Source organism: Dendropsophus ebraccatus, chromosome 7 (assembly GCF_027789765.1).
Source record: "Dendropsophus ebraccatus isolate aDenEbr1 chromosome 7, aDenEbr1.pat, whole genome shotgun sequence".
Taxonomy (NCBI): Eukaryota; Metazoa; Chordata; class Amphibia; order Anura; family Hylidae; genus Dendropsophus; species Dendropsophus ebraccatus.
The window spans coordinates 103,048,293-103,070,254 of NC_091460.1; the positions used below are offsets into that span (position 1 = coordinate 103,048,293).

The following is a 21,962-nucleotide window of genomic DNA, read 5'->3' on the forward strand; positions in this document are numbered from 1 at the left end:
TTGTGACGTATAACGCGCGACACTGCTCACTTTTCTTTCCCCGTAAAACTTTATTGAAAGACAAAGAACAATCACAATGTAAAATCTGACCGAGCGAGCCGGCGTGTGTGGGAACTGACGGTGTGGAGACGAGAGGAAGGCTGCGGGCTGCTCTTATACGCCGTGAACCCGTGAGTTTCATTGTCCTGAATGTGTAGAGATGGTCCATGTGCCAGAGGCTGCTGACTAGTCCGGTGTGTGACCACCGTGTAACTACCGGAGGAGAATAGTCACAGGGTAGCCGGGCTGTGGAGCTGTACTATGCTATTGTCAGGGCACACAGTAGAGGAGGGGGCTTGTTGGGACGAGCTACCATAACTTCCCATAGGTGAAGACCACCTACAACTAGACTGGCATACAGGTCACCTGCAAGAGCAAGGTCAGGTGACCACCGAGCCCAGTGATTGGCTGCATCTTCACCTCGGAGCAGCAGCGACGCTAACCTGGGAAGACAGGAAGGGTGAGTATGTTGTGTTGTGATATATATATATATATATATATATATATATATATATATATATATATATATATATCCCTGCTCCTGGCACTTCTATGTGAAGTCTGGAAAACCCCTTCAAGTGAGATTCAGCAAATATTTAAAGAAGTCCAGTCAAAGAGATTTTTTTTCAGTAGTGCTAGGGAAGACGGAAAAAATAAAAATTTACCTACCTCCCTGGCTCCAGCGCTGGTCCCCGGCCACTTCCTGGCTTGAGAGGGGACTTGGGATGTTACGTTTCAGGCCCGATTAGTCAGTCAGTGTCTGTATTGGGGTCTAGTCTATGCTACTGAGTGGGCCTGGAACATCACATCCCAGGTCCCCTCTCAAACCAGGAAGTGACCAGAGGACTGGAGTGGCAGCATACGGTCACCATGGTTGGAGCCGGGGAGGTAAGTGCATGTTATTTTTTTTAACCTCCCCCTCACTGGTAGCTCTGAAAAAAATCTAGCTGCTTAGACTTCTTTAAATTAGTAATTATGCAATTATTTTTTGTTAAAAAGCATGAAGAACTGAAACAAAGATCTTTGCCTCCTGTTATCTTAATAAAAAACTTGATCAGGTACCATGATATCTGGAGGCCTGAGTCACCATACTGCTCATAGATGAAAAGATAGAGGTCAGAATATGGCAATTTAAAACTTTCTTTTCATTTTCTTTCAGTACGTTTTATGATATGATGGGTGCTATTTGTCCTGCACTTGTATGGCTCAGTATATAGGGAAAATAAAGGGGCATTCAGACATTGCTTGGACAATGTGCTACAGACCAGAATCACAGAACTCCCGGCATTGTAATTCATTATGATGCAGGGAGCTCTGAATTAGAGATGATCGAACAGCGCTCATGTTCAGGTTTGTACGAACTCGAACCATCTGTATATGACTCCCGCAGTCTTCCAGTTCCGTGGGGAAGGTGGAGACAACCCAAGTCCCGCCTGGAAAACAGGAATACAATCTATGGCCCAGGCTGTATTACTGTTTTCCAGGCTGGACTCGGGCTGTCTCCACCGTCCCCATGGAACGGGAAGACTGCGGGAGTCATATACCGATGGTTCGAGTTAGTACCAACCTGAAAATCAGTGCTGTTCGATCATCTCTACTGTGAATCAGGTTAAATCTTTGAGCTACTGTACTGACAGAGCTGCGTGGCTGAATAGTTTTAAACATGGCATCATGACCCACCACACCCATGTCTTGTGATCTGGTACTCAGGTACCACAGTTCAGGCATCCAACAGGTTAATAGTAGTTTATTGAGGAGTATTGAAGTATTGCTTTGTACTGCAGTATTGTGTCTGTGCAGGGGCAGCCCTAACATTGTTCTCCCAGAATCTTTTCTGTGTGTGTTGTGTATGGGTTTTGTACAGATTGGACTCAAGCATGCTCCAGTTGCTTTTATTGGTAGTAGACAAATATCTGTCTGCAGTATTGAAGTTTTTTCAGAAATCCTAGAATGGATGTCAATCAGATTTGGTTGAATTTGACCAGTGGGCACATTATGTATCCATTTTGTGTTGTATATGAATTATAGTACATTGTTTAAAAAAAAAATATATATATTTTTTTTCTCCTCACCAGCACCATGGATCCTGCTCTCTTGAGAGATCGGGAGCTCTTTAAGAAAAGAGCGCTAAGCACTCCTGCAGTAGAGAAACGCTCATCTGCCTCATCAGAGTCAAAGAAGAAGAAAGCCAAGCTTGATACTGGGGGGACATCCAGCTCAAAGCAAAGCTCAGGTTAGTGTACATATTCTTAAGAATTGCTTACTAGTGTTAGCGGTGGCTGCTGAAGTTGGTTGCAGCCCTAATGTTGCCTGTAAAACATGGACCTAGCCATAGGTTGTATCCATGTTTACCCAGACTCTCTAGAGCTGCATCCAACTTCAGCAGCCACCAGTAATCAAATCAGTGCTGCATACAAAGTATATAAAAAAAAGTGCTTCACTTCGTTATTACTTTAACGTTGCTCATCTCTAGTTGAAACCATTGTATCCTGAGACCAAAACGTTATGGAAAACTGGCATCTGTTTCTGAGCCCCAAAATGACAAAAATGACGAGTTAAGAAAAATAAACATATAACTAACATAGATAAAGCAAGCCCTTATTACTGCAGTCTGAAAGAGCTACTGGAGACTATAAATTACATTCTATGTAGAGGACCGTAGTGTTTCTAGGGTCCTGTACTGATCACACAGGGTCCCAGAAAAATAACACCGGATGCCCAAAGAAGCAACTCATCCTGGTTCAAGTAAAGAGCAGTACAGGACATGTAGGATCACACGGTAATGTAGTGAATCACTACTAGACACACACAACAGTACAGGACATGAAGTATCACACTGTACTGTAGAGGAGATACATGTCCTGTATTGCTGTGTGTCTAGTATCGCCTCTCTACAGTATAGTGTGATACTATATGTCCTGTACTGCTGTCTAGCATCTCCTCTCTACAGTATAGTGTGATACTATATGTCCTGTACTACTGTGTGTCTAGTATCTCCTCTCTACAGTATAGTGTGATACTATTTGTCCTGTACTGCTGTGTGTGTCTAGTATCTCCTCTCTACAGTATAGTGTGATACATGTTCTGTGCTGCTGTGTCTAGTATCTCCTCTCTACAGTATAGTGTGATACTATATGTCCTGTACTGCTGTGTCTAGCATCTCCTCTCTATAGTACAGTTTTATACTACATGTCCTGTACTGCTGTGTGTCTAGTATCACACTGTACTATAGAGAGGAGATGCTAGACACAGCAGTACAGGACATATAGTATCCCACTATACTGTAGAAAGGAGATACTAGACCCACACAGCAGTACAGAACATGTAGTATCACACTGTACTGTAGAGAGGAGATGCTAGACAGCCAACCAGTGCATGCACTTCAATAATACTGGGGTATTACCTTTTAAAATAGCCATTTTTATTGGTCAATCATTTAGTTATTCGCATGTCCTGCAGATCCTGACTGTCTAGCACTGTATGTTGAGTCTGTTCTCAAGTTACAATGGTCCAAAAAAATAACATTGTGTGTTGCAAATATTGTATCCTGAGGCCATTGTTGTAAGTATGATTTTCCATATTGATTTGTTGTACCATTATGCATACCAATAATAACGGAGGAGGGTGCGTTCACACTGAGAAAAAGAGGCAGAAATTTTGAGTGGAATCCCCTCCGCTCTGAATTCCACGTGCCTCAGTGTCTCAATGTTATGTATAGGGCGTCTAAATTCTTTGACCGGGGAGCAGTGGAGAGCGGAGGTGCCCTATACATAACATTGAGACACTGAGGCAGGTGGAATTCTGAACTGAATCCACAGCTGGGATTCCGCTTGGAATTTCCACCTCTTTTCCTCAGTTTGAACGCACCCTAAGCTTCACACTGTGTAATATAATATAATGTGATACTTATGTTTGATCGCACATACCCGCTCTGCACTTTTTGCAATGATATATTTGTATCATTATGCACATTAATAATATTTACAGTGATCCCTCAACTTAATATGTATTTGTGTTGCTTATTCTTGCTCTTATATGCTTGTTCTGCACTTTAGCTTGAATTTGCTTTTGTTTACACTGTGCAATATGATTGGACATGATACTTACCTTGGTTCCTAAATGCCTGCTACACACTTTAACTTCCATCTGAACCTTAGGACCCTGTAATTATTCATGACGTGTTATACCATGATTGGATGTTCTTTTTTTTCTTTTGACTTATGTGCATGTAATTTAGGCCACAATTAACCTGCGCAAAACACATTGGTGAAATAAAGTTTTTGTTTTTATGGATTATGGAGTGCTGAGGCCATCACCTTTACAATTCTTGTCCCTGTTAGTAAATAGTAAATCTGTCTTCTGCAAGTTACATTCCAAACTTTCATATATATGTCTGTGCTTCCAGAACGTATAAAAATGTTTTGGCAGCAGCAGCATGCATAGTCATTCCAATGACTTTATACTAGAACAGATAGAATTGAATTGTTCTGCCATCACCAGGCCTCCTAGCTGCTCCTTTAACCTCCGTTTAAGACCAGTTTTATTTATATAATGAATATGAATCTGCTGGGGAGCAACTTACAACTTGTATTGTTTAAAGAAGCATTCCAGAAATTTTTGTTACTTGACACGGCCCCCCCCCCCCGCCCGCTGCGTACTGGTGCGTATGCTCAGCAGCGATGATCGGTGTCCCAGCTTTGTCCTGGTGCTGCGACTCTGTACAAATCCTGGGTGTGTTCATGGCAACGCTCTTCTGTTTCCATGCCGATTGAACCCCAGAAGTCACACTCTCCAATGCATTCTCTATGGGAAAACATGACTTCTGGTGTTCAATCGACATGGAAACAGAAGAGCGTTGACGTGGAGTCGCGCAGGATTTGAACGGTGTTGCAGCATCGGAACGAAGCCTTGCCCCAATATGTTCTTGCCTTAGTTATCTCTCCCATCTTACCGTCTTCCCTGACTGTAGAGCCTTGACTTCTGAGACAAACTTGTCTAGGAAGTGACAGGCCGCTTAGCCAATCGCTAACTGAGAAGGGTCAGTGCTGCAGCCAGTGATTGGCTGAGCAGGCTGTCGCTCCCCTGACGAGTTTGTCTCAGAAGCACAGGCGCTGCAGTCACTGGGAGAAACCAGTTACACCAGAGGAGGGCACCAGGGGTCTGTGGATAGGTGAGTATAAGCTTCTTATTGTGTTCTATATAACAGCAGCAAGATATTAAAATTTGTCTAACGCTGGATAACCCCTTTGAGGTGTGGCAAGATTTCTCTGACTGCTGTTTATTTCTCCAAGAAGAAAATGGTTGGGCAGTGATTTTTCTGTCTTATGGGGTATGGCAGACAAAAAAGTATAAAATGTATCCGGACCTTAAGAGTCCAAATAAACCCTGTCTGCAAGGCTTGTTCATACCTGGTTGTTGATTGGCGTGGTGCTGTGACAAACTAATAGGCACCTAGTGTATTTTAGTGAATTTAGCCACTCAGGTTGGATACAGTCATACTTTTTAATAATGCCTAAAGCTAGATTCACACATAACGGATCCAGAGTGGATTTCATGCTGCAAATTTGCAGCAAAATCTGCTGCGGATCCATTGCCTTGTGTTTTCTATGAGATTACATACTTGCAGCAGGATTGTTATCCCGCTGCGAGTATGTAAGTTAACACCCATCCGACTGGTACTTACATTACCTGCACCGCTCTCCAGCTTGCTTCAGGGGCTCCCGGCGTCCCACTCAGCCAATCAGTGGGTGCGACAGAACAGCCCACTGATTGGCTCTTGGGACGTCCAGCCAGGAACTCCCGAAGCAAGCCGGAGCGTGGAGCAGGTACAGTATACTCCGGCTGGCCGAGGGTTAACTTACATACTTGCAGCAGGATGACAATCAAGGCAATAGCTTGGCTAAGATCAAGTGTAGTATCTGTTCTTATTGGTTTAATATCTGATACGTCTGGGGACCGTATATTAAATTAATTTTTAGAACATGGAGATGAAAAAGGGCTTGCTCTGTCCTCTCCAGGAATTGACCTGGTATTGCAATGCTTCCAGGTTCAGTGCACAAAAAAAAAAAAAAAAAATCCGCAATTGATCCGCAGCGGATTTGGCTGCGAATTCAGAGCGTGAAATCCGATGCGGATCCATTATGTGTGAAATTATCCTTACATTTGTTCACATGAACAGTCACTTTGTTCCCAAAGTAGTACATTTCGCACATACATATTATATATTGCATTGTGTTTATTATGGTACGTGGATTAATACTGTGACAAATGATGTAAATGTTATGCAAATTTCATGTCCATATATTTTTAAATTAAAGTCTCAAAAATGAGTTACACCGTTTAGTATAACCTGGCAAAACAGAGTAGATGCATTATGTTCCACGATGACTGTGCAACCTGCAACAAAACTAGGAATTCTGTGGTAAGACAACTTATAAGGGTATCTTAACAATTCACATGAAAGAATGGACTAGATCGTGGCCAAGGAGAAGTTAGTGCTGTCATAAGCAGGTGAAAGTAATGGCATCTGCTCACGAATTGTCCTCTAACCCAAATAGCGGGCCGTCATCTGCCAGGTCTGGCCTACACAACTTCAGTTTTCCGCTTCTTCATACTGCTCATAAAAGCTCTTACGGCGTTCGGCTCATTCTCTAGATCTTTGACTGTCTTGTGTTTGGCGCAACAGCAGCAGTCCAGCATTTCGTAAAGAAATGCCAGCAGGACCAGAGAGAGTACAGTCAGGATAAACAGCACCAGGATTACAAAACAAGCTGTGTTCCAGCCATCGTGGAATGGGTAGATCTTCTGAACCTGGAACCCAACTTGCTGCTGGGTCAGGGTTGTGTCATTTTTCCAGGAGCCAATGGATGACATCTTGTTAGGCACTCTTCTTGAGGTTATTCTCTGCAATGGTAATACCAGTGATTAGTATCATACATAGATTTTTCTGTAACAGGTTTTCAGTTCCATTACATCCTATATACTTATTTATCCTCTACCGAGCTTCTAAGGCAGGGATAGGGAACCTTCGGCCCTCCAGCTGTTGCAAAACTACAATACCCATCATTCTTGGACAGCCAAAGGTGTTTCCTGTTCCAAGGTGTTTATAAGTTTTGAACCAGGACACCAGAAACACTATATTTACACAGTGCAGCCTTATAGAAAACCATCTTTGTGTTCAAGGGAACTCTGGCTCTTTTCCTTCAAATCCCCTGATCTACATAAAAATAAAACCTGAAAAGACTGTCCCACTGGCTTCAGTCACATTATCAGATGAGAGCACTCTTCCCCACAGGCTGCAGTCACATAATTAGAGGCTCAGGGTATGTCTTAAATAGGCCAGAGAGAAGCTGGGTCATTTTGCTAGTGAATACACATATAAATATGAGGGAAAGGTAAACCTAAACAGCCCCTCCTAAACATTTAAAGCGAATCTGAACTGATCTTCCGCGCTGTACAAATGACAGGCCTAATGCTAGTGATGAAGATGGCACAGGTTCAATGACTCGGGACCCCGGCTGCATTACTGCCCCTGTGCTGCTGCATGTTGCAAAGGTGCATGTGCAGGATTGGGGAGGCAACAAAGAAGATTATCCGGCCCTGTAGCGTAGCTAAGTAGGAGGGCAGGAAGAAAGAACTGAAAGGCATTGCAGGCCTAGTGCATGGGCTATCTAGGCTCCACCTCTTTGACACTGCTCCTCTTCAATAAAAGAAGATTATTATGGAAAGGATGGCACCAGGACAGATTTGGACCCGGGGACAGGACATGAATTGATCACCGCTACCGAACAGTACCAGTGGTTGTGGAGTTGGGGGTAGGCACAAATTCACTAGCTGTACTTGCCGTACTGGCAGTTCCTCTGTGTACTTCTGGTCTCGACACCTGGGAAATAAACACTTGATCCCCATCATTGGTCGCAGCTGGGACCTGCTTCAGCAGACAATAGGCTGGGTTGGCATTTCCATGTGCTGAGATGGGGACCAGGAAGTGGTGATCAGCAGGAATCCTTGGCGCTGTGTGAATGCCAGCAGTGGGGGATCAGGAAAGGAAGTAGACCTATTATATTTATTCGTTTATTTTAATATATCTATTAAGTCTGTGTTTGGGTGGGAGATAAATTTGTATTCCAAGAAGCTCCCTCCAGCTACGGTGCATACTAAAATCATTACAATCCAGCTTTATTCTGGCATTATGCAGTGTATAATTATTTGTATCTCGATCTGTTTTCCATAGTCTAGAATTCGGGAGCGTTACATGTTCCCGTTCGCTCTCATTAATTGTGGCTCTTGCTGCATGTAGTGGATTTGTAAGTCATTATAAGGAGTATAGCGGCATATCATTTATTTGTTCTAATAAAGGTTTTTTGTTCTATACAGCGACCGTCTGCTAAAGAAAGTACAGTATATTTTAGTGTAACATTATCCTTGGAGATGCTTGTCAGACTTTAATAATTCATTGGTAGAGTCTTCTTACATTGCGTTGTTTCACTATACCTGAGGCAGTAACTCATTATTTTCCCCATTGTAGGTTCTTTAGAGCTTTGATCTATGCTCTCATTCTGTGTTGCAGTTACTTTTGGAATTTTGCACATAATATTGTGGTACTTCATGTGTAGTATCGATCTGGGTGGTATATAAAATCCAGCCATGACACCGCCTTTTTACAGCAGCAGTCTAGCAGCCTGATGCCAGTTTCTCGCTGTGATATTGCAGGGGCTTAGTTAAAACCTCTGCTACATTGCAACTTTTTGTAGAACTAAACAGATTAGTTTTTCTGATTTTTTTTTTTTTTTTTTTTTTTTATTATTTTTATTTATTCTTTTTTCTTAAACATTTTTTTTAGTTTAACGTTATGGGGGCTCCCATCTTGCTTTTTCTATTTTACCAGCATTTAAAAAGACTTTCAATAGATTTATGCTCTCCTATAAATAAGGGTAGCATAAGCAAGTGACAGAGAACCTCAGCAGAACAATGTCTCATTTACACTGTTCTGTGAGAGATCCTTCTGAATAACATGGAAAATAAGTAGTCCTCTCCATTATGTTTGTATGTTTAGTAGTCCTGGTTATTCATGAGTTTCAGCAAGTTCCACCCACTGCTTTTTGGCAATTTTTTTATCCATTCTGTGTATAGGCAGTCAACTGTCAAACAGCAGCTGGAGGGCAGGAGGGAGGGTTGTGGCAAGAATCCCATTCTCCTGCATATCCGGAGAACAGCTGAATAAGGCCAGGGCTAGGATCAGCCATGCAGACAGTGCCAGTATGGTTCTGCTATTCCCTGCTGCTGCCCATACTGCAGAGTACAGGCAGCAGCAGGGAAAAGCAGAGTGCTTCCTACACTGCACATTCAGCTGTTTCCTGGTGCTATTTAAAGCTAGAAATAAAAAATGTAGAGAGCCATTACACAGATCATCAACTATATCCCATAACCTTCTTTTACATGGACAGATGACAGCCTTATATGAAAGCTATTAATGGAAGCTTTTACATGAGTAACTATTGAGTTAATAGCTGCATGAACCATCACTAGCCTGGGACTGGTCTTAGGACTGTTTACTTTCTGCAGTCAGCCAGCAAGTCTGTGTGTTTGTCAACCGATTGATGTGACTCTTACACAGGGAAGTAATTTCCCTGTTCTCTATTCACCCCATCTTGGTGGACCTATATGTAACTTTGTTTCATCTAACACAATCACTTGGGCTCTCACCTTGCCCTTCTCACACAAAACAGGACTCAACAAATTGATAGATAGCCCTGGTACTCCAACCTGAACAAAAAAGTAAAACAGGACCTTTAGCCAAAAAACTGAAATTTTACTATCATTAAATTCCCATTATTAAAACTAAGTTTACGCCCATCTCCCAATTTCCCTGAACTAGCCTCCCGACTTATGCTTACCCTTTCCACTAAAATAACAAGAACATGATAGGTTTGGTTGATGGTTGTCTGAGTGAGCATTAAAATGAAACGTGAACACGGGGATGGCTTAAATATGATTGCTTGCCAGCTATAAGGCATTTGTATGTTCCCACAGGTTGTACCTGCTGTGTTTTTTTCCAAAGCAAATCTGAACTGTAATCCACAGGAAAATATATTGCATTGCATATTTTATAGTGGATTTTATACTGAGGAAAACTGGGGAAAAAAGCAATTTAGGGCCTCTGTGGTAACATTATTATTATTATTATTATTAGTAGTAGTAGTAGTAGTAGTAGTATTAGTAGTATTAGTATTATTAGTATTAGTATTATTAGTATTAGTATTATTATTATTATTATTATTATTGTTTTTGACAACTAGTCTCTGTGCATCAAATCTTGGGGGACATTTACATGTTCTGTAATTACTGTCCATGGACTATGTGCTGCATAGACCAGAATTCGGAACTTCAAGCATCATCATTCATTATGATACCAGGAGCTCCAAAACTGTTTACATTTTTATGCCATACATATTCAATAACTGTAGACCGAATGATCGTTCAGCAGACAGTTCTTTCCCATCCTTCCCATACACATTTAACATAGCAGTTAAAGGTGAAGTCCAGTGAAAATTTTGAATTAAGTCTTGTATTGCCCCCCCAATAGTTATACAAATCACCAATATACACTTATTATGGGAAATGCTTATAAAGGGCCTTTTCCCTGCACTTACTACTAAATCAAGGCTTCACTTCCTGGATAAAACGACCCGACTCCCAGAGCTGTGCGGGCTGTGGCTGCTGGAGAGGTTGATGGCAAGGGGATGCTCAGTGTCCCTCCAGTGCCATGTCCCCCTGCTATCATCCTCTCCAGCAGCCACAGCCCGCACAGCTCTGGAAGTTGGGTCGTGACATCACCATGTTATCCAGGAAGTGAAGCCTTGGTGCAGTAGTAAGTGCAGGGGAAAAAAAAGGACTTTATAAGCATTTCCTGTAATAAGTGTATATTGGGGATTTGTATAACATTTGGGAGGCAATACAATACTTTAATAAAATTTTAACCCGACTTCTCCTTTAAGGAGGGGAGGGGTAAACTGCAGGCAGACTGCTCTAGTGCTGGCTATGCCTCCAAGAACAAGAAGATTGTGAGAATCCACTTTAGTATAAAGTATATAGACACTTGAACAGCCCATGATAACGCTGGTTTGTCAGCTGATTGCATGGCTTCGATATGTTAAGGAAATTCTCCTTCCTTGGCCAATCAGTGGCTGCAGCAGTTTCCTGCCTCGCCAGTGATTGGCTGAGCAGGCAGGTCCCTGTGCCAACACAAGGAAGTACTGTTCAGTGGGACCAAGCTCCTTCAGAACTGTGCCAGCAGGGGAGCATAGAATTTTCTTTAAAACCTAAAAACAAATTCCTGGAATACTAATTTAAAGGAATACTCTGGCCAGGCCACTGCTTTATTCCCTCAACTAAAGCTTATGTAATCTTTTTAGCACCCCTTTTGGAGGTCCTAGACAGTCAGCCGGATATTGGGATCTTCTTTTTATTTGACCTTAGGGACAGATTTTGTTACTAACCATGTAAAGTGATCCGGTTAGCTTAATGTGACGTCTGGCTTCCTTGACAATAATAACATACGGTAAGAGTTACTCCACTACTGATTATTATTCTGTAATTATCAGGCACCACACATTATAAAGGCTGGATAAGCAATGGGACGTTGGGTGCATTAATGGGTGGGATGTTGTTGAAGCCCTGAAATAGTATTAAATAATTTACAGATGATAATACATTGTGTACATTGTATTTTATATACCACTGTCCTCAGCTACTAGCACTACCCTTGTGAGCATTAGGGAGTGGCATTGTAATTAGATTCTACAAAGTGACAGACCACCAATAGTCGTACAAAGAAGGTGAGAGGTCATATTGCACTGGGGGCATATATTAGGCTTGCGAAGCAGAACAATATATGTCATGGATTGTTTTCACCCAGTGCTGAGGTTACAAAGCATATTTTACTGGTTGGATATGTAGTAGAAATCCATATATAAAGACCATGTAATGTGTGCTGCTGAGCTATCTATTTACTACGGCTCTGTGGCTTGCATAGTCCTGCATATGTTCCCATGTGTGACAGGCTGACAGGCGTGGGGCGTGAGCCATGTTGAGGAAGAAAGGGTCCATGATTTGCCTGCATGCTAAAATATTTCACATCCCCATCTCGGCACAGCACATAGACTATGCAGCCGAGAAGAGAAAGAAGCCCCAATATCCTACCCTTCCCATTTTATTCGGAATACAATATGTAGCAAAGAGGTGTTTTTCTTCATATGAACCTACCTTCCTGTGTGAGAAGCAGCCGGGCTCTGCTGTGCCGCTCAGTCTAGATTGCTCAGCACAGTGTAGATGACACAGAGCCTGGCTGCCATTGGACAGAGCAGAATGCAGCCAGCCGACTGTTACACTGCTTCATTAGCATCCCATCCCTCCACCCAAAGGACTGTGCAACTCCATGGGGGAAAGCTGCCTGCCTTTTACATTCTCTTTTTTTTTTCTAAATTAAACCCCCTTTGTAACCTGATTAACGTGCTCAGAAGCTGCGCCCCCCCCCCCCCCACCTTCAGCATCACAGTGGCTGCTCATTCAGAGCTATTACAGCTGGGATTAGATATCTCTGCTTGTATTTCTTTATGCATATTATAGCTTTGTGCATGTACATGGTATGAGGTTATTTCAGCATCCTATTTAACAGTGAATGTGTCTCTTGGTTTCTTTTTTAACTGATTACCCAGAAAAAGAAACATATTTTTTTTTTTTTATTTATTGGTTTCTATTTTCTGTTTTTGTGTATAAATTTTATAATTATAATTTATAATTATAATTTAGTATATTATTATGTTAAGGGGGCAGCAGTATTGCCTCACCTGCTTTTGACACCATTTAGAGAGAGATGCTTTATAGTAAGGGGGCAATCACACCGTCTGTGCACGGAAGATGTGCTATGGACCGGAATTCGTGACTCCCGCCATCATTGTTCCTTATGATTCCGAGAGCTCCAAAACTGTTTAAAGAGGTTCTATGAAATAGAAAAAATCACGGCAGACGGCTCTGGGAACTTAATTACCAATATACTTTCTATCCTTGTGCTGCCTAGCACCGCTTCCGGGCAGGGCTGTATTAACAGCTGCTGCCCTAGGCACTAAACCTGAATACGCCCCATCTTCACACACCTATTGGCGATACCAGACCTGACCAATACCACCATACCCCCCACCCCTCTGGAAAAGACACCAGATTTACTGGCAAGTCTGAACGGGAGGAGGGAAACTAAAAAAAATAAAAACAAAAAAATTAGTTTTTTCTGTCCCCCTGCTCCCTGGTGCTGCCCCCCTGCAAGGTGCTGCCCTAGGCACCGGACCAGGGGTGCCTAATGGTAAATACGGCCCTGCTTCCGGGTCTCACTGACAGGAGTTGGCCTTCTGCAGCTCTTTCAACTGCAACATCATGTACCCGGCTTATCAATTACCTGCTCAGTCAATCACTGACTGGCTGAGCGACCAATCAGCTGGGCTGCGACATTGCAGCTGGAGGAGCCGGGTACGTGACGTACCTAGATTCCAGCTGAAATCAGCAGCCTGTAGCCATCAGCGAGAACCTAAGGCACGAGGACTGGCAAGTATGCATTGTTTATAAAGTTCCTGCCCCTTCCTGCCTGCCTGTTTTTACTTTCATGGGACTTCTCTTTTAAATTTTCACGCTACTGTACTGAGACATTATGAGAGCTCCTGGCATCATAATGAATGAGCACATTCTGTAGCACATAGAGATGAGCGAACCGGGTTCGGATTCGAGTCCACCCGAACCCGAACAATCGGCATTTGATTAGCGGGGGCTGCTGAACTTGGATATCGATCTAAGGTTTTCTGGAAAACATGGATACAGCTAATGACTATATCCATGTTTTCCACATAGCCTCAGGGCTTTATCCAACTTCAGCAGCCACCGCTAATCAAATGACGAACGTTCGGGTTCGGATGGACTCAAGCATGCTCGAGGTTCGCTCATCTCTAGTAGCACATCATCTTTATTTATGGACCATGCACGGAATGTGTGAATGGCCCCTAAATCCTGTGGACATAGGTAGCAATAGTCTGGAGCAGAACGTATTAACTTCTATGTGAGAATTTTTTTTAGGCAAGTGTTGCAACTGGAAGTACTGGGCTCTTATTGAATGAATATTGTGAATGCCCTGCTATCTATGTACTGATGCCACCTTTCATTGTAATCCTGCCAGTCATCATAAGACGACGACTGCTGAAAAACGACCTCTGCATGAATTAGGCTTAGTGGTCAGGATGAAAACTGCAAGATTTTACAATTATTTTATAATATAGATGATAAAATGGAAATTTAGTGAAAAAAAATCTTAAATTTGTTGAAGTTAAGGCGGAATACCCCTTCAATATCTATTTGTTCTTTGTGGGAGAATTTTAAAAAAACACATTCAACAGAGATACTTGGTTAGTGTGAACTCTTTTTTTTTTTTTTTTTTTTTTTGTAGTCCCCGAGAACTCCTTTATAACATCTGGCTCCCATGTGTTGAGTCAGTGAAGTGATGAAGTAACATTTCTGTAATCTCTTCTAAGCCGTCATCTATGTATTTACTAACAAATGGAGGAGATGGATAAAGCACATTACACTTGGTGGTCAGTGTCTAGGATGATGCATCTCCTACATGGTATTCCAGACTAATCTTAATGTCTCTTTGACAGATGGAAGCAATGGATCATTTAACCTCAAAAGCCTTTCGGGGTCTTCTAACTACAAGTTTGGAGTTCTTGCAAAAATTGTAAACTACATGAAGGTAATTCTACTACTTTCTATGATATATTAAGCCCATGTTGGTGTTTTTCCATTTGTAGGCATTTTAGAAGGAAAACTAAGTTTGCACCCACCTTCTACTCTGTATACTTACCACCAGCTGTTATATGGAGTTCTGTGTGACTGCATCAGTCCCCACAGGAATATGGGGTGTGGTCACTTGCTGGCTCCTGTATTAAGTTCTAGGCAATGATCCCAGAAAATTATTCACTAGGGAGTTTGACTCCGCCCTTCAAGCTATATTTGCTGTGCAGCGAGTGGACACTCCAGCTGTACTCCACCGCACATCACAATAACCCCTGGCCACCCCTATACATGAAGTGCACTGACTACTTGCTGATATTGAAGGGTTGCAGCGCCTACCCAGACCTATAAGTGAATCCTGTCTGCAGTTTCCTAAGTTACATGATGTAGCGGGATTCCTAGCACATTTCTCCTGTTTATGGTTTGTGTTTGTCAGGGCCAAAGTGCATCTATCCTTCATAGTAGGCTGGGTTCACACTACGTTTTTGCAATCCGTTATTGCAATCTGTTTTTTGCAAAAAAGGATAAAAAAACGGATGCATGTGTGTGCATCGGTTTTTCCATTGAATTCCACTATAAAAAAATAAAGGATCAAAACGGATCCGTTTTCTAACGTACACAAAAACATAGCTGACCTCATTTTTGTGTCCGTTAAAAAAAAAACGGATCTGTTTTGATCCATTTTTTTTAAATGGAATTCAATGGCAGTTTTTGCCATCCGTAGTTCGTTTTTTTTTTAAAAAACAGATGGAAAAAAAAAACGTAGTGTGAACCCAGCCTAAGCTTTAGAAATGCTTACGTTGTGTATAGAGATGAATGAATCTCGAGTATACTCTGTTCCGTCCAAACTCGAGCGTGCAGCATTTTATTGCGCTGGCTGTAGATGTTGGATACATTCCTAAGGTTGGGTTCACACTTCATTTTTGCAGCCTGTTTAACTTATTCGGTTTGTGGGGGGGAAAAACACATGAGATTGTGTGCATCCTTTTGGATCTATTTTTACATTGACTTCTGATATAAAAAAAAAATAAAAAGTATCAAAATGGATCCTTTTTTTTTTTGGGTTGGCCAATTTTTTCTGTACGTTTAAAAGTAACCATTTAAAACTGTATCCTTTAAACGGACTGCAAAAGCGCAGTGTGAACCAGACAGACCATTTACTCATCACTAGTTATGTAAGGACAATACAGCACAATAGACCACAGCTCTGAAATCACTATATGATGAGACCAATGTTCCCTTCCAGTCAGCAGTAAACATTGTGGTGCCATAGATGGGTTGTTCATCACCAGCATTACTTCTATAGCCATCATTCTGCACAGTTCTGTGTGGCGATTTGTTTTTCTGCATTACTGTGTATGCCTTTGCTGCTGATTTGCTAGCAATGTTAAGAGACAGTTAAGCTGGGAATGGTACTGTAATTGCTTATGTATCTCATATGTTTTATTCTCTAACAAAAATGCTATATAACTAGTAATGCAAATGGTGCTTCAGCTGCAGCTGTCTTGTCTGCTTTTTGGATTCTGGCAATCTGTTTTTTGACCATGAAAATCACTGATGAACAAATGCCAGGATCTAAGTGACTAGCAATGGTATTTTACCTGTAATAAAGATGAGGTCTGCTGGCGTGCCTTCATCACTGTTTTTTCCTGTTCTTGTCGATGCATAAATCAGACTGACATTTGTAAATCTGTTGCTCTACTCTATGCAGACACGACATCAGCGCGGTGATACACATCCGCTGTCATTGGAGGAAATATTGGATGAAACGCAGCACCTTGACATTGGGATGAAGCAAAAGCAATGGCTCATGTCAGAGGTAAGGATATTCTACTGTAAGTATGTGGTTGTTGTCTACTACACTGGAAGACAACTTTTCCCTGGAAAACTCCTTTAGGCAGTGGCTGTCATTAAAATTTACAGGGGTTGTGATCACAAGCAGTTGTGCAATATACTCACTTTATTTTTTCAAAGGGAACCCATCACCAAGACAATGCTATCTAATCTATCGCCATGTTATAGATCAGGAAGAACTGAGCAGATTGATATACTGAATCTTTTCCCACAAAGATAAGTATAACTTGTAACTTGTTGATTAAAATCTCTGATCATTCTGTGTTAAGGAGTCCAGTGGGCGGTGTCACTCAATGGACTGGACTCCTTTGCATGAAAATGTCAGAGATTTCATTTAGCAAATTACAAGTTATACTGAATCTTTTCCCATAAATATACATATCGATTCACTCAGCTGCTTCTGCACCATAACATGATGCCAATAGCATAGGTGGCATTTTCATGGTGACTGGTTCCCTTTAAGTTTTCTATGTTTAACTCAGTGTTATACATATGGCCAAACTGCGTCATGCTCCCTCCCTGTTGATATTTGCTTTTTTTTTTTTATCTCTGTTCAAAAAAAGAGACCAAACACAGGGCGTCCCAGTCCTTTGTGCACTCACACATTATGTCCATTATGCAGGTTGCAATTATGAGGGCAATTACCTTAGGCTAATTATATTATTGACGTTTACTAATTATATTATCGCCTACGCCGCTTACCAGGAGACAATGCTCTTTGTTATGTAAAAATTCAGTCAGTATGTCATCACTGTGTGGTTACAGAGGATTTGGTGCATTGTGACAGGAGAGCTGACCATACAATGTGAGCACCCGCAGGATTCTCTGCTTCTGAATGTGGACCCGCAGCAGCTGTACACATGAGCAGTGAATCCTATTTCTCCTGATCCACCTTATCGCACAAGACTCATCTGCCAGCAGCTTATGTCATTGAAAGGATTGGACAGTTGAAATCCAACATACCTGATCCTTCTCCTTCTGCTGTAGGAGAGTCAGGAGGCCAGGGCACAGACCACCGCTCTTGCTGAAATCAGCGGGTGTGACCCACTTTTTTCTAACGTGTATTGGGACTTGTAAGCACATGTGACACGTAAATTGGACGTCTGATTATGAAGTGGGCAAGTTTTGTACCAGATGTCTGTAAACAAAAGGACTTTCCTGATCTTTTTAGCTGCGCTGGAGTTAGTCATCTTTAATTTTACACACACACACACACACACACACACACACACACTTCCCTGGTATTACACAAAGTCACATTAGGCCTTTGCTTTTCATAGAGCAGAATAAATGATAAGCCATTGTGATCTGCAGCCTGTGGCATCTGAGAAGCAGTTCTTTGAAGAAAACTCTTGTGTTACTGAGAAGCCTGAGGAGAGGAATGGGAATGGTTTTTGATTCATCATATAATATAAAAAGGAAGAAGAACACGTTCTATCAGACATCCTGAGTGACGGAGATGTGTGTGGGAGTGGACACTCGCCATTCTTCCTGCAGGGATAGCAGCACATTTTAGTCTTTTGTCTGCTCACTTGCGAACCACATTATTATCTATAGATATCTATATCTATTATCTATATTATCTATAGAAATCGACAGATCTGCTAGATGAGGGAAAACCTGCTTTGTTATTAGCTGGTGTTGTGTCTGCTGATGTGTGTAGACAATTGGAGACCATCTTATTGTGTGAATATCTGGTATTTAAAGGCATACTCCGGGATTTTTTTTTTCCAAATCTACTGGTATTGTTAAATTATATAGGTTTGTAAATTACTTCTATTTAAAAATCTCGAGTCTTCCAGTACTTATCAGCTGCTGTATGTCCTGCAGGAAGTAGTGTATTCTTTCCAGTCTGACACAGTGCTCTCTGCTGCTACCTTTACATATTTACAGTGGGGAGAGTAAGTATCTGTTACATGACTGATTTTGCAAGTTTTTCCACCTACGAAGAATGAATTTTTATTATAGGTACACTTCACCCATGAGAGACAGAATTTATAAAAATAAAATCCTAAAAATCTTATTGTATGATTTTAAAATATTTTATTGCATGATATAAGTATTTGGTCACCGACCAGAAAGAATTCTGCCTCTCACCGACCTGTTAGCTCCTCCTACTCTGCACTCATTACCTGGATTAATTGCACCTGTTTGAACTTGTTATCTGTATAATTCACCTGTCCACACACTTATTCAATTAGTCAGTCACACTCCAACCTGTCCAAGATCAAAGAGCTGCCTAAGGACACCAGGGACAAATTTATAGACCTGCACAAGGCTGGGATTGACTTGGTGAGAAGGCTACAACTGTTGGTGCAATTTTTACAAAATGGATGAAACACAAGATAACTGTCAATCTTCTTCCATCTGGGGCTCCGTGTAAGATCTCGCCTCCTGGGGTAAGGATGATACTGTAAAAGGTCAGGAATAAGCCCAGAACTACGCAAGAGGGACCTGGTCATGACCTGAAGAGAGCTGGGACCACAGTCTCAAAATAATACGGTTGCAGGGCACTCGAGATCCCCACACCACACATGTCCAGGCTAATTTGAAGTTTACCAGTGACCATCTGGATGAGGAGGCATGGGAGAAGGTTATGTGGACCAAAATAGAACTTTTTGGTATCAACTCCACTCTCTCTGTGTTTGGAGGAAGAAGGGTGAGTACAATCCCAAGAACACAGTCCCAACCGTGAATCACGGGGGTGGACACATCATACTTTGTGGATGCTTTTTTGCAAAGGATGACAGGATGAAGGGAGGATTGATGGGGCCATATATTGTGAAATTTTGGCCAACAACCTCCTTCCCTCAGTAAGAGCATTAAAGATGGGTCTTGGCTGGATCTTCCATCATGACAATGACCCGAAACACACAGCCAGAGCAACTGAGGAGCAGCCCCATAAGAAGCATTTTTGAGGTCCTGGAGTGGCCTAACCAGTTTCCACACAATGGGAAATCTTTGGAGGGAGCTGAAACTTAGGGTCCTATTACACGGAGCGATTTTTAACGATAAACGATCGCAAACGAGATTGTTTATCAATAACCTGAAATCGTTCACCATATTACACAGAATGATATTATGATCATTATTGCGATAGTTTATTCCTTCTGATCTCAGGAAAACAATGGACAATGTGCTATTACACTGAACGATTAGTGAAAAAATGAGCGAACGAACGTGGAATTATAGCGAACGATTAACAATTTTAGGTTCAGATCTAAATCAACGATCAATGACATGCGAACGATTTTTCGATCGCTGCCTGCAATTACACAGAACGATTGTTTAAAATCGAACGATATAACGATTTTTCACACTATATTTGTCCAGTGTAATAGGGCCCTTCGTGTTGCCGCAGTGACAGCCCCAAAACCTGAAAGATCTTGAGAAGATCAGCTGCTTCTAAGGCCAGCAGGATATTATCATATAAAACAGGCCTGGACTCTCGGACAGGGATATAATATTACCGCTTTATAAAGCTTTGGTGCGGCCTGGAGCATGCTGTCCAGTTTTGGAATCCGATTCATAAAAAGGATGTTCTAGAGCTGGAGAGGGTACAAAGACGGGCAACTAAACTAATAAGGGGAATGTAGCATCTAAGTTATGAGGAGAGATTAAAAGAATTACATTTGTTTAGTTTCGAAGAGACGTTTAAGGGAAGATATGATTAATTTATTTAAATATATAAATGGCCCCTACAAGAAATATGGGGAAAAGATGTTCCAGGTAAAACCCCCTTAAAGGACAAGGGGGCACTGCCTCCGACTGGAGAAAAAAAAGGTTCAATCTCCGGAGGCGACAAGCCTTCTTTACCATGAGAACTGTGAATCTGTGGAACAGTCTACCACAGGATCTGGTCACAGCAAAAACAGTAGAGGGCTTCAAAACAGGGCTAGACAAGTTCTTAGACCAAAACATTAATGCATATGTATAGAATGTACCCATCATTCATCCCCTCCTTGTATATCCCCCTTCCCTGCATCCATCCCCTCCTTGGTCGAACTTGATGGACATGTGACTTTTTTCAACCGTATAAACTATGTAATTAAGATGTGAGTGGAGGAGGCGGACAAAATCCCTGCTGCAGTGTCTGCAAACCTGGTCAAGAACTCCAGGAAATGTCTGACCTCTGTATATCCAAACAAAGGCTTCTGTACCAAATGTTAAGATCTGTTTTTCTACTGTATCAAATCTTTTTCCTGTAATAAAATGCAAGATAATTATTTAATTATCATACGTGAATATATTTATTATATATATATATATATATAATATATAATATATATATATATATATATATATATATATATATAGATGGATAGATAGATAGATTCTGTTTCTCAGACAGAACCCGAGCATTCGGCATCTGATTAACGGGGGCTGCTAGGCTGCCCCCTGAACCCAAGGGTGCTCGAAATTTGCTCAACTCTAGTACCTACCATAAATTACGCACTTCTCCATTCTTTGTAGGTGAGAAAACTTACAAAATCGGCAGTGTATCGCATATTTATTTTCCCCACTGAACGTTGTCCTGGTGGGGTAACCCTTTTTTAAAGAATAATTTCCATGGAAAATACAAGTTTTTTTTAATTATGTTTTTGGATATATGCTTTTGTAAAACTGAGTGACAAAGCGCTGACTAGTTTTTGTTTCTCTGTTTATTTTTTACCTTTTTTCTTTTTATCTAGGCCTTGGTGAATAATCCTAAAATTGATATTATAGATGGTAAATATGCATTCAAGCCTAAGTACAACTTAAAGGATAAAAAAGCACTATTGAGGCTCCTGGATAAGCATGATCAGAGAGGACTGGGAGGAATTTTGCTGGAAGATATAGAAGAAGGTCTTCCTAATGCACAGAAAGCTATAAAGGTAACTCCTCAATTTAATTGCCATAGACTTTGAATAGCTGGCAGCACACATGCTGGATTGCATTATCATTAGGAGGTTTTCCACTATTAGAAGTAATCATATCTAAACTTAGCAAGAAATTGTAAGATTTTTATGTACTTTTATTTTTTTCCCCCCACAAGGCTTTGGGAGACCAAATTATATTTGTGACCAGGCCCGACAAGAAGAAAATCCTTTTCTACAATGACAAAAGCTGCCAGTTTACTGTAGATGAAGGTAAGAATTGCCGCCTTGAAATGACGGCATTATTGGATTATACATAACATATGTATCTTTGTGTCGTTTCACACACCTATCTAATAGTGAAGCTGTCTGCTGTATTTCAAA

At 41.4% G+C, this 21,962-nt stretch overlaps 2 protein-coding genes and 1 non-coding gene across 3 annotated transcripts in view; 2 read left to right on the forward strand and 1 right to left on the reverse strand.

The window, feature by feature from the left end:
• The first annotated feature begins 5 nt into the window (after window positions 1-5).
• The window catches only part of GTF2E2 (general transcription factor IIE subunit 2), a 31,342-nt gene continuing 9,385 nt past the window's right edge, over window positions 6-21,962 (forward strand). Inside the window, exons 1-6 of the mRNA XM_069978053.1 lie at window positions 6-170; window positions 2,115-2,272; window positions 14,736-14,827; window positions 16,580-16,687; window positions 21,414-21,596; window positions 21,758-21,851. Of these exons, the coding sequence (XP_069834154.1) occupies window positions 2,119-2,272; window positions 14,736-14,827; window positions 16,580-16,687; window positions 21,414-21,596; window positions 21,758-21,851 (631 nt within the window). The 5' untranslated portion in view covers window positions 6-170; window positions 2,115-2,118. The remainder of the gene's footprint in view (window positions 171-2,114; window positions 2,273-14,735; window positions 14,828-16,579; window positions 16,688-21,413; window positions 21,597-21,757; window positions 21,852-21,962) is intronic.
• On the forward strand, window positions 5,915-6,101 carry LOC138797972 (U2 spliceosomal RNA). Its single transcript, XR_011364056.1, has one exon. It is a non-coding gene; the product is annotated as a U2 spliceosomal RNA (small nuclear RNA).
• SMIM18 (small integral membrane protein 18) lies at window positions 6,278-12,346 on the reverse strand. The gene is made up of 2 exons (XM_069976684.1): window positions 12,304-12,346; window positions 6,278-6,942 (listed from the first exon to the last, which is right to left on the reverse strand). The coding sequence occupies exon 2, from the start codon at window positions 6,910-6,912 to the stop codon at window positions 6,622-6,624; it is 291 nt and encodes a 96-aa protein (XP_069832785.1). The 5' UTR covers window positions 6,913-6,942; window positions 12,304-12,346; the 3' UTR covers window positions 6,278-6,621.